Source organism: Neomonachus schauinslandi, chromosome 4 (genome assembly GCF_002201575.2).
Source record: "Neomonachus schauinslandi chromosome 4, ASM220157v2, whole genome shotgun sequence".
NCBI classification, from domain to species: Eukaryota; Metazoa; Chordata; class Mammalia; order Carnivora; family Phocidae; genus Neomonachus; species Neomonachus schauinslandi.
Genome location: NC_058406.1, coordinates 70,652,676 through 70,667,530, shown reverse-complemented (window position 1 = coordinate 70,667,530; position 14,855 = coordinate 70,652,676). Strand labels below are relative to the sequence as shown.

General features: G+C 34.1%; 1 protein-coding gene across 1 annotated transcript in view; it reads left to right on the top strand.

The window, feature by feature from the left end:
* The window catches only part of COL24A1 (collagen type XXIV alpha 1 chain), a 355,028-nt gene that overhangs the window by 136,969 nt on the left and 203,204 nt on the right, over positions 1-14,855 (top strand). The window contains 1 exon segment of the mRNA XM_044914336.1: positions 13,364-13,417. Within this exon segment, the coding sequence (XP_044770271.1) occupies positions 13,364-13,417 (54 nt within the window).

Genomic DNA, 14,855 nt, shown 5'->3' with positions numbered 1-14,855 from the left:
CTCCCCCAGGTTTATGGTTTTTGACATCACATTTTACATCTTTTTATTTCATGTACCCCTTAACTACTTACTATATTTATAGTTGATTTTACTATTTTTGTCTTTAAATGTTCATACTAACTTTTTAAGTGGCTGATTTACTCCTTTGCCATATATATTTGGCTTTACCAGTGGGATTTCTTTCTTTCATATGTTTTCTTATTTCTAATTATGGACTTTACTTTTTTAAGACTCTTTAACATTTTGTAAGGCCGGTTTAGTGCTGATGAACTTCTTTAGTTTCCTTGTCTGGGAAACTCTTCATCTGTCCTCCAATTCTGAATGATAACCTTGCTGGGTAGAGCATTCTCGATTGTAAATTTTCCCTTTTCAGCACTTTCAGTATATCCTGCTACTCCTTTCAGACCTCCACAGTTTCTGTGAAAAATTAGCTGACAATCTTATAGTGTTCCCTTGTATGTGATTATTTGTTTTTTCTCTTGCTGCCTTTATTTATTTATTTATTTATTTATTTATTTATTTATTTATTTAGACCGAGAGAGTATGTGTGTGAACTAGGGGTAGTAGAGGGAGAGGGAGAAGGAGAGAAAGAATCCCAAACAGGCCCCATGCCCAGCACAGAGCCTGATATGGGGCTTGATCTCATGACTCTGAGACTATGAGCTGAAGTCAAGAGTTGAATGCTTAACCAACTGAACCACCCAGGTGCCCTCTCTTACTGCCTTTAAGATTCTATCTTTAACTTTTGCCATTTTAATTATAATATTTTTAATTAAAATATGTTCGGTTTAGATCTCTTTGGGTTCATTTTGTTGAGGACTCTTATTGTTCTTATTGCTTCCTGTACTTGGATGTCTGTTTCCTTCCCTATGTTAGGGAAGTTTTCAGTCATTATTTCTTCAAATTATTTTTCTGTCCCTTTCTCTTTCTCTTATCCTAATGTGAATATTAGTATGCTTGATGTTGTCTCAGAGGTCCGTTATCCTCATATCTAAAAATTCTTTTCTCTTTTTGCTGTTCTGATTAGGTGTTTCCACTATTTTGTCATTCAGTTTGCTGATTCATTCTTCTGTATCAACTAATTTGCTATTGATTCTCCTTAGTATATTTTTTATTTCAGTTATTGCATTCTTCAGCTCTGATTGGTTCTTTCTTATATTTTCAATCTCTGTTGAAGTTTTCACTGTTTTTCTCTATTTTTCTGAGATTGGTGAGCATCTTTATGAGCATTACTTTGAACTCTTTATCAGGTAAATTACTTATCTCCATTTCATTAGGGTTTATTTCTTAGTTTTTGATCTTGTTCTTTTGTTTGGAACATATTCCTCTGTATCCTCATTTTGTTTCTGTATTTGTTTCTCTAAATTAGGTAGAATAGCTGTCTCCTGGTCTTGAAGGAGGGGCCTTGTGTAGGATAATCTCCTGTATACACTAGATGTGCTTGGCAGCTTTGGCAGGCATGGGTCAGGAGGGTTCTTAGAAGCATTGCACTCTGGCCATCTTAAAAGGACACTGGAGCTGGAGGGGCCATAGGCCAGAAGGGTTTCTGGGAATCCTGTGCACGGGGCTGTTTTGGTTGGACAGATGGAGTAGGCACAGGCTGGTTGGGGAGGTGCAGGTTGAGCTCTGCCAGTGCCACATTGGTGGGGTGGTTGTATGAGGTGTTGGCTATATAGTCCCATAGCATGCTATGCTGGGGCTGGCTTGATAGGATGGCTGGAGATGATGTAGACACAGGCTAGGGGATTCCCCAGAACACTACTGGGAACCCTCTGGTGGTATGATTGGATCAGACAAAGGCTGTGGGTCCCAGGGCATGCCATGCCAAGGCTGTAGTAATAGCACAGCTGGAGCTGAGGTGGGCACAGTTGTGGGGGCATTGGGCATGCTGTGCTGGGGCCACCTTTTGGGGACAGCTGGAGCTGGTGTGGACCAGGACACCAGGGTGCACTGGGATGGCCCTAGCAGATCAGCTAGAACACCTGTGCCCTATTCTTGTCTGCACCACCAAGATGGAGGGATAATGTACAAAATGGTGCTCACCAGCTCTTTTGATTTTGGTGAGAGTTCCAACAGTTTTCTGCCCCTTTGAGAGTCAGTCAGTTTGGAAATTTTGTTTCACTTCAAGTTTTGTCAAAAAAAAAGTCAGAGAACTGGAGAAATCCAACTGACCTTTTGAATAGTATTACAACAGTGATCTTTAAAACTTCCTTCTCATTCCTTATTTTAGTCTTAGAATTACATTGTTTAAAAGGGGGACAAAAACCCTGAAAACCAGACATTTTAATGAATATCAATGGTTGAATTTCCAATGAGTAATAATCACTTTGTGGATTCTTTATCTAAATTTATTCAGTAAACATGATCTTGAGGCCCCATCAGCAACAATGTCATTAGACTGATTGATTGTTTATATATCATCGAATTTTAAAATAATATTTCAGAAAAGATGAAAAGAACCAGAAAATTTTAAAAGAAGAGGGACGTGATTTTTGTCTTACAGTTTAAGAGGGGTCTGGTTATGTTTTTCTTCTTGGTGCTTCCTATTTTTATTGAAGTTGTTTCTAGAAACAGAAGGGAAAAAAAAGAGTCAAACATACTGACCCTATTAGCATGATGAGTTTCTTTGGTAGTGTACACTGTATCATGGAAGCATCTTAAAACTTCCTTTATTTTAATATACCTATCTTGTTTGGAAAGGAGGGACAATATAAATTACTAAAGCTCCATCGAGGCTCTTCAAGGTGGTCATCAAGCCAATTATGTGCACTCTATGTGAAATACATGGTTACCCTATTTGTAAACCAATTGGGTTCTTTCCAGAGCAATTTGGCACAGCTCTAAAGAAGCCTTTTATTTTCTCTTCATTTTCTGCCAGTTGACTAAAAACCTCAAACTAAGATTGGAAACTTGTGTTGATTATGATTCCATTGATTGTGAAAATATGTGTGTTTGTATATGTGTATATAGATACAAACAGTTTAGCGAGCCTTTTTTAAGAGCTACCCAGTTTGTCCATCTGCTTTCAAGCATCCCACAACATTAGAAAAACCACATCCTTTGCTGCTTACTGCAGGAACTGAGTACCCAGTAAATATTCTCTGTTCTCCAGTAAACAGAGAAATAATTTATTTGTTGTTATAATGATTTGTGTTGTTACTTTGGCTATGGAATTAGGGATGGTAAAACAGGCTGTTATTTTCTATTGTATAATATCTCTGATAAGTTTTTAGAGAAAGCCTACTATTTGTGAATTATGTTACACAATATATGAAAATAACTTTCACACTGAACTATTAAAATAGGTCATGTGATCATCTGTATAGACGTGAGCTAAAAGGAAAATGTATAACTCTAAGTAGTTTTCTAAGATCACCTTGACCCTACCCTGAAGACTTATATTTAATATGCTAAATCAAGGTTTCTGATATTATTTATCATTTTATTCTCCAGACTTCATTTAGTCAGCTACGAAATACTTAGGAGTTTGTACAATGAGCAATGTACTGTGTTAAGCAATTACTTGAAAACAAGATTAAAAGATGGTATTCTGTTAGGAACTTGTAATTTTCTTAAAGCGTGAGATTTCCACATGTAAAAAGTTAAAAAAGCATAACTAGGTGGCACATAAGTGAACAATAAGGAGCTTAGGGGAAGGGGAAAGAATGACTAATATGGCCATTTTTCTGAGAAACATTACAGAAAAATTAGGATTTTAAGTTGGATGGGTTGGATTTGGCCAGGTAGAGTCAAGGAATGAGAGTCTTTATATAACAGGTACAAACATGAACACAGGGATGGAGCGCAAAAGTAAACTCACTTGTCTTAAAAAAAAGTTAGGAGTCAGATTGTGACAATTCTGAAATATAAAGCTGAGAAGTTTAAATGCTAATAAGCCAATAATCTCATGGAAGATTTTGTTTTGTTGTAGTGATAAAAACACATAACATAAAATCTACTCTCAACAAATTTTTAAGTGTATAGTACAATAATGTTAACTATATACATATTGTTGTACAGCAAATCTCTAGACCATTTTGTCTTGCATGTCTGAAAGTCTGTACCCAGTCTGAACAGCAACACTGTATTTCCACCTCCTCCAGCCTCTAGCAACCAGCCATCATTCTACTTTCTGCTCCTATGACGATGACTATTTTAGACACCTCATATACGTAGAATTATACATTATTTGTCCTCCTGTGACTGGTTTATTTCCCTTAGCATAAGGTATTCAAGGTTCATCCATGACGTAGCATATGTTAGAATTTCCTTTTTTTTTTTAATAGATGCTCAGTATCACGCATCATCAGGAAAATGCAAATCAAAACCACAATACGATGTTACCTTACACCTGTTAGACTGGCTATTATTAAAAAGAGGAGGAAAAAAAAAAAGACAAGAAAATAACAAGTGTTGGCAAGAATGTAGAGAAAAAGAAACTCTGTACACTGCTGGTGAGAATGTCAATTGGTGCAGCCATTATGGAAAACAGTATGGAAGTTCCTCCTTCTTTTTTTAAGGCTAAATAACAGTCCATTGCCCAGTAGTCTAAATATCCACATTTTCTTTATCCATTCATCCTTCAAGGAGTGTTTAGCTTGTTTCCACCTAGAGGCTATTGCATAATGCTGCATTGAACATGGGAGTGCAGTTATTTCTTTGAGCTCCTGCTTTCAGTTCTTTTGGATAAATACCCAGAAGTGGGATGGCTGGATCACATGGTAGTTCTGTTTTTAATTTATGGAGGATCTCCACACAGTTTTCCACAGTGGCTGCACTGTTTTACATTCCCACCAATAGTACATAAGAGTTCCAATTTCTCTACATCCTTTCAACATTTATTTTGTGTTTGTTTATAATAGTCATTCTAACAGGTATGAGGTGATATCTCTAGAATAGTCATTCTAACAGGTATGAGGTGGCTTTGATCTGCATCTCCCCAATGATTAGTGATGTTGAACATTTTTACAAAATATACTTGGTCATTTGTTTTATTTGGAGAAATTTCTGTTAAAGTCCTTTGGCCATTATTTTAATTGGGTTATTTGGTTTTTGCTGTTGGGTTGTAGGAGTTCCTTATATATTTTAGATATTAAACACTTACCAGATTTATGGTTTACACATATTTTCTCCCATTCTGTAAACTGCCTTTTCACTACGTTGATTGTTTTCTTTCTGTGCAGAAGTATTTACTAGTCTATTTTTGCTTTTGTTGCCTTTGCTTTTGTGTGAAATCCAAAAAATCATTCCAAGACCAAAGTAATAGAGCTTTCTGTCTATGGTTTCAGGTCTTATATTTAAGTCTTTAACCCATTTTGAGTTGATTCATGTGTATGGTGTAAGAGAAGGGTCCAATTTGCATATCCAGCTTTCCTAACACCATTTGTGGAAGAGACTATCTTTTTTTCCATTGTATTGTCTTAGCATTCTTGTCAAAGACCGTTTGATCATATATGTGTGGTTTTATTTCTGAGTACTCTGTTCTGTTTCATTGGCCTATATATCTGTCTTTATGCCAGTACCAAACTGTTTTATTATAACATTTTAATATATTTTGAAGTCAAGAAATGTGAGACCTCCAGCATACTTCTTTCTCAAGATTCTTTTGGCTATTCAGGGTCTTTTGTGGTTCCATATGAATAATAGAATTATTTTTTCTATATTTGCCATTGAGTTCTTGCCAGGGATTTCACTGAGTCTGTAGATTGCTTTTGGTAGTATGAATGTTTTAACAGTATTAGGTCTTCCAGTCCATGAACATGATATATCTTTATACTAATTGTGTTATCTTTAATTTCTGTCAGCAATGTTTTGTAATTTTCAGTGTGTAAGTCTTTCACCTCCTTGGTTAAGTTTATTCCTAAGTATTTTATTGTTTGTGATGCTATCGTAAATGGGATTATTGTCTTAATTTCCTTTTCAAATTGTTTGTTGTCAATGTATACAAATGCAGCTGATTTTTGTATGTTGATTTTGTATTCTACAATTTTGTTGAATTCATTTATTTGTTCTAACAATATGTTGGTAACATCTTTGGGATTTTCTACATACAAGATGATGTCATCTGTGAACAGAAATTTTACTTTTTCCTTTCCTTCTTGGGTGCATTTTTTTCTTTCTTGATTAATTGTTCTATCTAGGACTTCTAATACTATGTTGGATAGAAGTGGTGGGAAGGAGCATTCTTGCATTGCTCCTAATCTTAGAGAAAAGCTTTCAGTTTTCCACTCTTGAGTATAATATAAACTATGGACTTTTCATTTATGACCCTTATTAGATTGAGGAATTTCCTCCTATTTTTAGTTTGTCGAGTGTTTTACCATGAAAGGGTATTAAATTTTGTCAAATGCTTTTTCTGCATCTATTAACATGATTATGTTATTTTTTATCTTTTGTTCTGTTAATGTGGTATATCACATTGATTGACTATCATATATAAACAATTCTTATATCCCAGGGATGAATCCCATTTGGTTATGGTTCTTTAATGTGCTGTCAGATTCATTTTGCTGTATTTTTTTGAGGATTTTTACACCAATATTCATCAGAGAATTTGGCATGTAATTTTCTTTTCTTATAGTGTCTTTATCTGTCTTTGGTATCATAGTAATGTTGGCCTCATAAAATGAGTTTGGGTGTGTTCCCTTCTCTTCAGCTTTTTGAAAGAGTTTGAAAAGGATTTACATTAATTTTTTTTTTTTAAATGTGTGGTAGAATTCCCCAGTGAAGTCATTGGGTTCTATGCTTTTCCTGGTTGGGAGGTTTTTTATTATTGATTCAATCTCCTTATTAGTTAGAGATCTGTTGGATTTTTTATTTCTTCATGATTCAGTTTTGGTACGATATATGTTTCTAGGAATTTTATCTGTGTCTTCTAGGTTAACCAAAATGTTGGTGTGAATACTATTCATATTAGTACTTATGCTTCTCTTTCATTTTTTATTTTATTTAAGTCTTGTCTTTTTGTTAGTCTAGCTAAGGGTTTGTCAATTTTGTTGATTAAAAAAAAAGACCTTTAGTTTTGTTGATTTTTTTCTACTGTTTTCCTATCCTCTATTCACTTATTTCTGCTCTAATTTTTATTATTTCCTTCTACCTCTTAACTTTGGGCTTAGTTTGTTCTTTTTCTAGTTTCCTGAGGTATAGAGTTAGGTAGCTTATTTGAGATCTTTCTTCTTTTTTAATGTAGGTGTTTACCATTTTAAAATTCCCTCTTAGTACTATTTTTATGCATGGCATAAATGGAGGTATATTGTGTTCTCATTCTCATTTGTCCCAAGATATTTTCTAATTTCCCTTTTGATTTCTTCTTTGACCCATTGGTTCTTCAGGAGTGTGTTGTTTAATTTCCTCCTATCTGTGACTTTTTCAGTTTTCCTTCTGCTATTGATTTCTAGTTTCATTCCATTAAGGTCAGAAAGGATAGTTGGTATAATTTCTATTTTATTATATGTGTTGATTTGTTTTGTGGCCTAAAATATGATCTATTTGATCTGTACTGGAAAATGTTCCATATGTGCTTGAAAAGAAAGTGTATTCTGCTTTGAGTGGAATGTTCTTTATGTTTATTAGATCCATTTGATTTTTAGTGTTGTTCAAGTCTTCTGTTCCTTTGTTGATCTTCTGTCTGGTTGTTCTATCAATTATTGAAAATAAGGCATTGGAATCTTTTGCATTTATTGTGTTTCTTTCTCTTCCTTCAGTTCTGTCAATAATTGCTTCATGTATTTGGGTATCTGATATTGGGTGCTTATTTATTTATAATTGTTATGTCTTTCTGGCAAATTGACCCTTTTGTCATTAGTTAATGTTTTTCTTTGTCTCTTATGACAGGTTTTGACTTAGTCTGTTTTGTTTGATGTACATATAGCCACACCTTTCTTTTGGTTATCATTTGCATGGGATATCTTTTTCCATGTTTCACTTTCATCTGACATATGGCATTAAATCCAAAGTGTGTCTCTTGTAGATATCATATAGTTGGATCTTTTTTTAAATCCATTCAGCCACTCTAAGTCTTTTGATTGCAGACTTTAATCCATTTACCTTTAAAGTAATTACTAATAAGGAAAGACTTACTGTTGCCATTTTATTAATTGCAATTGTTTCGTCTTATAGCTTCTTTGTTCCTCTTCTCTCTCCTGTCTTCAGTTGTGTTTCGTTAAATTTTATTATGACATGCTTTGATTCCTTTCTCATTTTCTTTTGTGTATCTTTTATAGATACTTTGTGGTTACAGTGGGGCTTACATAAAACCTCTTATAGTTATAGTAATCTATTTCAAGCTGACAACAACTTAACTCCAGTTATATGCAAAAACTCTACTCTTACTCTATGGAAGATTTTAAGAGGAGTGAGATAATGAAAGATATTTTTGGAAGAATAACAATAGCAAATTATAAATATGAATGTGGTGAATATATAGGGCAGATAGTGCAATATCAGTTCAAAGACTGTTGAAAACACTAATCAACATGCAGTGCATAAGGAGAAGGAAACTAATAATTATTGAGTCCCTGTTATATTCAAGGTACCCTTTTCTTTCTTGCAATAACCTTATGATGATGATGGTAACATGATTCTAACAAATAAGGAAACTCAGGTTATAGCCCTAGGAAGGTTCAGAGCTGGATCGAGTCCAGACTCAACTTCAGATTCTATATATTTCCAATTAAAAAAAAAAGAATTTGTGTGTTTAACATGACAAATATGAAACACGCACACAGTTTAAACAATGATAATAAAACAAACTGTATTAACATTAAGAAATAGACCATTATAAGCTTCTTGAGTATCCCTCACTAATCACGTCTGTCTCTTCCCTTCTTGCATTTATAGCTAACCACTCTCTTGTTTTTGCCATACACTATCTGTGTATACACTCTCACAATATTCGTTGTTTTGCTTGTTTTGGAAATTCATATAGATGGAATCATACTCCATAAAATCTTCAGTGATTTGCTCCTGCCACTCAGTCTTTTCTTTTCCCTGTGCTCTAGGTTGATGTATGTAATTACAGCTTATTTATTTTTACTGCATAGTAACCCACTATGTAGATATAATTGTCTAATCAATATGACTGTTGGTAGACATTTATGGCCTTCTTTCTTTCTTGAGGTTCATTTTCACAAATCTGCCACATGTCCTTGTAAAGAATTTGTAAACTCCAACTTGGGGATTCACTGTTCTACATATGGCCATTAGATCAAGTAATTTTGCTATTTCAGTCTTCTCTATTTCTACTGGTTTTTATCTACTAGATCTACTAATTTCTGAAAGATGTATTAAAATTCCCCTCTCTAGTTTTAGATTTCTCAATTTATCTTTATTTATCTATTAGTTTTTACTTCATGTATTTGGAATTTATTAGTTGCCTAAAAATTGAGAGTTTTTAATTTCTTCCTGATGAACACATTATTTAGTGACCCTCTTAACTCTAATAATCTGTTTTACCTTAAAGTCTGTTATATCTTACATTAATATGATTATTTCAGCTATTTTGGGGCTGGTGAATCTCTTGAATATCTTTTTCTACTTTTTGGACTTTAAATCTCCCAGTATTTTTGTTTTATGTGTGTTTCTTATAAAGAGCATATAACTAGTTCTTTTTTTTTTTTTAACTCAGCTTTTATAACCTTTTTAAGTTTGTAAATTGGTCTTGGAAGAGAAAGGAAAAAGAGTTTATCTGTTTCCTGAGAGTCATTTTTTGTTTCTTGGACAGTGGTACCACTTGTGCAGAGTAAATAGCTGCAATGAGAGAATAGGGGAACCTAGTTTTCTTTGATCACTCAGCCCCCTGCTAGTTACGCCCTGGATATGGAGCTGAGCCAGTTTCTTACACATATACAATAATCTAAAATTGTATATTTGTCAATATATTTTGAGCCCCAGAAGTTGTTAATAATTGTGTGGTGTCTGCTTATTTTATGCTATAAGTTTTTATTAGCCTATCATAACTAAGCATAACATTAAAAACTTTCTGACCCTTGGGGCACCTGGGTGGCTCAGTCGTTAAGCGTCTGCCTTCAGCTCCGGTCATGATCCCAGGGTCCTGGGATCGAGCCCTGCATCAGGCTCCCTGCTCTGTGGGAAGCCTGCTTCTCCCTCTCCCACTCCCCCTGCTTGTGTTCCCTCTCTCACTATGTATCTATCTGTCAAATAAATAAATAAAATCTTTGAAAAAAAAATTTCTGACCCTCCCAGAAAAGATTTTGCTCTTTCATGTAAGTTCCCATTATACTTTCCTTCTCCTTCTACTTCTATTACAACTCTTATTTACTAATTTTTATTTTAAAGTGTCCTCACCCTTAAGAAATTATGAGTTCATTGAGATTAGGAACTGTGCTTCGTCTTTGTATACTCAGGGCCTAATGTTGTGCTGTTTATTGGATCTAATGCATAGTAGAAAAGTAATAAATGTTGGATGAAAAAAATGAATGAACAATGAATTAAATAATTAAACATTAGCTGTCCTGTGATGCAATGGAAATATCAGAGCATTCTGATTCCATACCTTAAGTCAGTCTAAATACTTAAACTTAGAGATCTAGAAGAGTATTTTGGATATTAAAGAGTTAGAAATCATTTTATCAGTCAGAATTCTTTCAGTTGTAAGTAATGAAAACACAATTTAAACGTGATTATATAAATATGAGAAAAGTTTAGGAATTCAAACAACTAAATCCAGGACCACAAACAGTATCATTAGAATCCAATTACTCCTGCTCTTTTCATTTGTTAATTTATGGATTTCATTCTCCGGCTCTCTCCACTTCCTGGTTTTCCACTCTTTAGGTTTACATCATCCTTTTTTTTTAAATTGTATTTTATTATGTTATGTTAGTTGCTACACAATACATCATTAGTTTTTGATGTAGTGATCCACGCTTCATTGTTTTCGTATAACACCCAGTGCTCCATGCAGTACGTGCCCTCCTTAATACCCATCACCGGGCTAACCCATCTCCACCCGCCCCTCTAACACCCTCAGTTTGTTTCTCAGAGTCCATAGTCTCTCATAGTTCATCTCTCCCTCTGATTTCCGCCCCATTCATTTTTCCCTTCCTTCTCCTAATGTCCTCCATGCTATTCCTTATGTTCCACAAATAAGTGAAACCATATGATAATTGACTTTCTCTGCTTGATTTATTTCACTTAGCATAATCTCCTCCAGTTCCACCCATGTTGATGCAGATGTTGGGTATTCATCCTTTCTGATGGCTGAGTACTATTATATTGTATATATATGGACCACATCTTCTTTATCTATTCATCTGTTGAAGGATATCTCGGTTCTTTCCACAGTTTGGCTATTGCAGACCTTGCTGCTATGAACATTGGGGTGCATATGGCCCTTCTTTTCACTACATCTGTGTCTTTGGGATAAATACCCAGTAGTGCAATTGCTGGGTCATAGGGTAGCTCTATTTTTAATTTTCTGAGACACCTCCACACTGTTTTCCAAAGTGGCTGTACCTACTTGTGTTCCCACCAACAGTGTAAGAGGGTTCCCCTTTCTCCACAACCTCTCCAACATTTGTTGTTTCTTGCCTTGTCAATTTTTGCCATTCTAACTGGTGTAAGGTGGTATCTCAGTGTGGCTTTGACTTGAATTTCCCTGATGGCTAATGATGAACATTTTTTCATGTGTCTGTTAGCCATTTGTATGTCTTCTTTGGAGAAGTGTCTGTTCATGTCTTCTGCCCATTTTTTGACCTGATTATTTGTTTTTTTGGGTGTTGAGTTTGAGAAGTTCTTTATAGATCTTGGATACCGGCCCTTTATCTGTAGTGTCATTTGCAAATATCTTCTCCCATTCTGTGAGTTGCCTCTTTGTTTTGTTGACTGTTTCCTTTGCTGTGCAGAAGCTTTTTATCTTGATGAAGTCCCAAAAGTTCATTTTTGCTTTTGTTTCACTAACCTTTGGAGATGTATCTTGAAAGAAGTTGCTGTGGCCGATGTCAAAGAGGTTTACATCATCCTTAATGATACTCCCAGCTGTTCCACTGTAGTCTAAAATTTCCTTTAGTTGGACTGAATTGGGTTTCTGGCTCATTACTGAATTAATCACTGTTTCTAGGATATAGGATATGCTGACTGACTTAGGTACATGTCACATGTCAACCCTCAAATTTAGTCAGGGGTGGACTCACCTCCCCTCAATCATGTGGGCTGAGTGAGGAGAAAGTGTTTCCCTAAGTAAAATTAGGATGCTTTTGCAAATGTATGTTGGACTTGCATCAAAGAACATACATCCATTTCAATAATCTAATCCATCTCTTCCAATAAAAAAATAAGATAGCTGCACAAAAATGTTATTGCTTAAATTCATACAGTTTCTTAAATGGTGCTATATACATAAGCTTGTGATACTATATTATAGACTGTAAAACTGACCAAGAATTTTTCATTTTTTGATTATATTAGAACATAGCAATGATAGAGCAAGGTATAATATGAAGACAAGATTCTTGTGCAGTTTATCACTCTGCTGCATTTTGGAACTAAAGATTAAACCCACCTGGATAGGTTCACTATTTGGCATAGTTATTTACTACATTTAAAAATTAGATAAAATCTTTTAATGGTTATAGAATCACTAAAAGTAATAATGCAAAAGGTAGTTTTTAAAAGAGATTTACTTAAAACTTTGCTGACACATGGTATAGTTAAGGGAACAGAATTGAATAAGAAAAATGTCATCATGTTAAATAGATACTGTAGGGTGTTTTCTGAAATAGATTTTTTTTAAGTGATTTTAATGAATTTTTATTCAGAGAGCATTTGATTTTTAAAAACATTGATTTTGATTTTGATTAACGAAAGAGTTTTTTTAATCATGAAATTCCTAATCACATTCAGATTGTTACTTTCTTCTGCAAATTGCCCTCTTTTTACCAGCTTGTATTAAGAAGGGAAATAAGCTGAGGAACATGTAGTGCAAATAATGTGTTCTGGATTCTGCTAGTCTCTTAACAGATATTAAAATAGTGCATATCACTTCCATCTGTTTTTAGACTTTGTGGATACTCTATTATGTATTTATTGTACTATTATCAAATTAACAATTGCACTCATTGCTTTAAATTTAGAAGTACTTTTTCTGAGTATCTGGTTGAATAGTAACATACTGAGCAGATTATTTGAACACCAACATACTTAAAAAAATAAGTTTATCCTACCTTTCCCAATTTTTTGGATGCCCTGGAGTTTCCTGCTCACCTACCCTCTGACCTCATTTTGATAACTTAATAATGGAAAAGGAATGGTACCAAATTGTATTGACCATCTCCAGATTAATGCTGATTGAAAAATATTAATTGAGATAAAGTTTTTATTATTTGTGCTTGTGTTGCTTTTATAGGGACTCCTTGGAAATAGGGGGCCTCCTGGACCACCTGGTCTCAAAGGACTTCAGGTATGGAAGAAATAAATATCCAGTCAGCAATTGTTTTAGTTTAATTTTTCCCTTTTTATTTTTTGTTTAAAGAAAAACATTGCTTTAGTGTGGACAATTTTTGCCACAGAGGATTTCAGGTTATCATTTTATCTTGGCAGTTATGGAATGGGATTTGGGAATCATTTTCAGTGTTGTAAATTCATTAAGTAATTTATGTCAGTGACCTCCATGGAATATCTGAAGAATATGAGCTAGAATCTCACTCATATATACTAGAATATATATTTACTATTTGTATCTGTTGTATATTTGTGACCTAGTAAATTTTATTTTAATTGAATTGTGAATTGAGCAAAATGTTTGTTGATCAAATAAATAAAATAGAATACATGTTGCTAAATAGGTCTATGGTTGCTATTCAGATATGGTAACATCAACTTTTTATTTAAAGGTGAAAAGTCAGTATGTTTTAGAAAATATGTCAATAAATGTAATAAAAAATTTATTAATTTTTAATTTTCTTAGAGAATAATATATAAAAATTCTTTTTTTGATGTTTCTCTATTCTCTATCCACTCATAAATTTTTTGATCCTTAGAAGAATGCACAAGATTTTGCATTTTTATGACATTATAACTGGTTTCACCCCAAGAATATTAGACCTATAAATTAGTCAAGAAGAAGCTCTAGATATTAACTCCATTCGGTAGGATCCAATATATCTTTGTATCTCTAAGGCTGAAAACAGAACTAAGACTCAAAACCATATTTATTGAATGAATGAAGTATTAAAATGTGCCAAGAGCAAACATGTCCTGTACCAATAACTTTTTAATATACCAAGGTATATTGATTTCCATCTATTAAGAACTTAATTGAGTTCCTCTCTGTATGGGAGAAATACTGAGCCCAAGAAAGTAAAGGTTATCCTTAATTTATGATTTCAGTGATTCTTAATCTTTGTTTTGGTTTTGATGTGCATTTTCCTGATGATTATTTGATGCTCATTTCCTGAGCATCTTTTCATATGTCTGGTGGCCATCTGTGTGTTGTCTTTGGAAAATTGTCTATTCAGGTCCTTGTTTTTAATTGGATTATTTGGGCTTTTGGTGTTGAGTTGTATAAGTTCTTCATATGTTTTAGATATTAACCCCCTTCAGATATCCTGATTTTGTAATATATATCCTAATCACTTTCACTCTTATTCATTCTAAACTTTCTATATGTAACTTTTATCATCTACCAATTTAAAAAACAGTCAAATAGTGCATGTCCCCTTTAGGGTAGATGTGGGGTTGTTACTCAGAATATTAAAATGTTATGGGATGGCACAGTAAAATACAAGAAAGTTGGGGAACCTGGGTGGGTAGGTGGATTAAGCATCTGACTTGGGCTCAAGTTATGATCTCAAGGTCCTGGGATCCAGCCCCACTTCCAACTTCCCACTCAGCAGGGA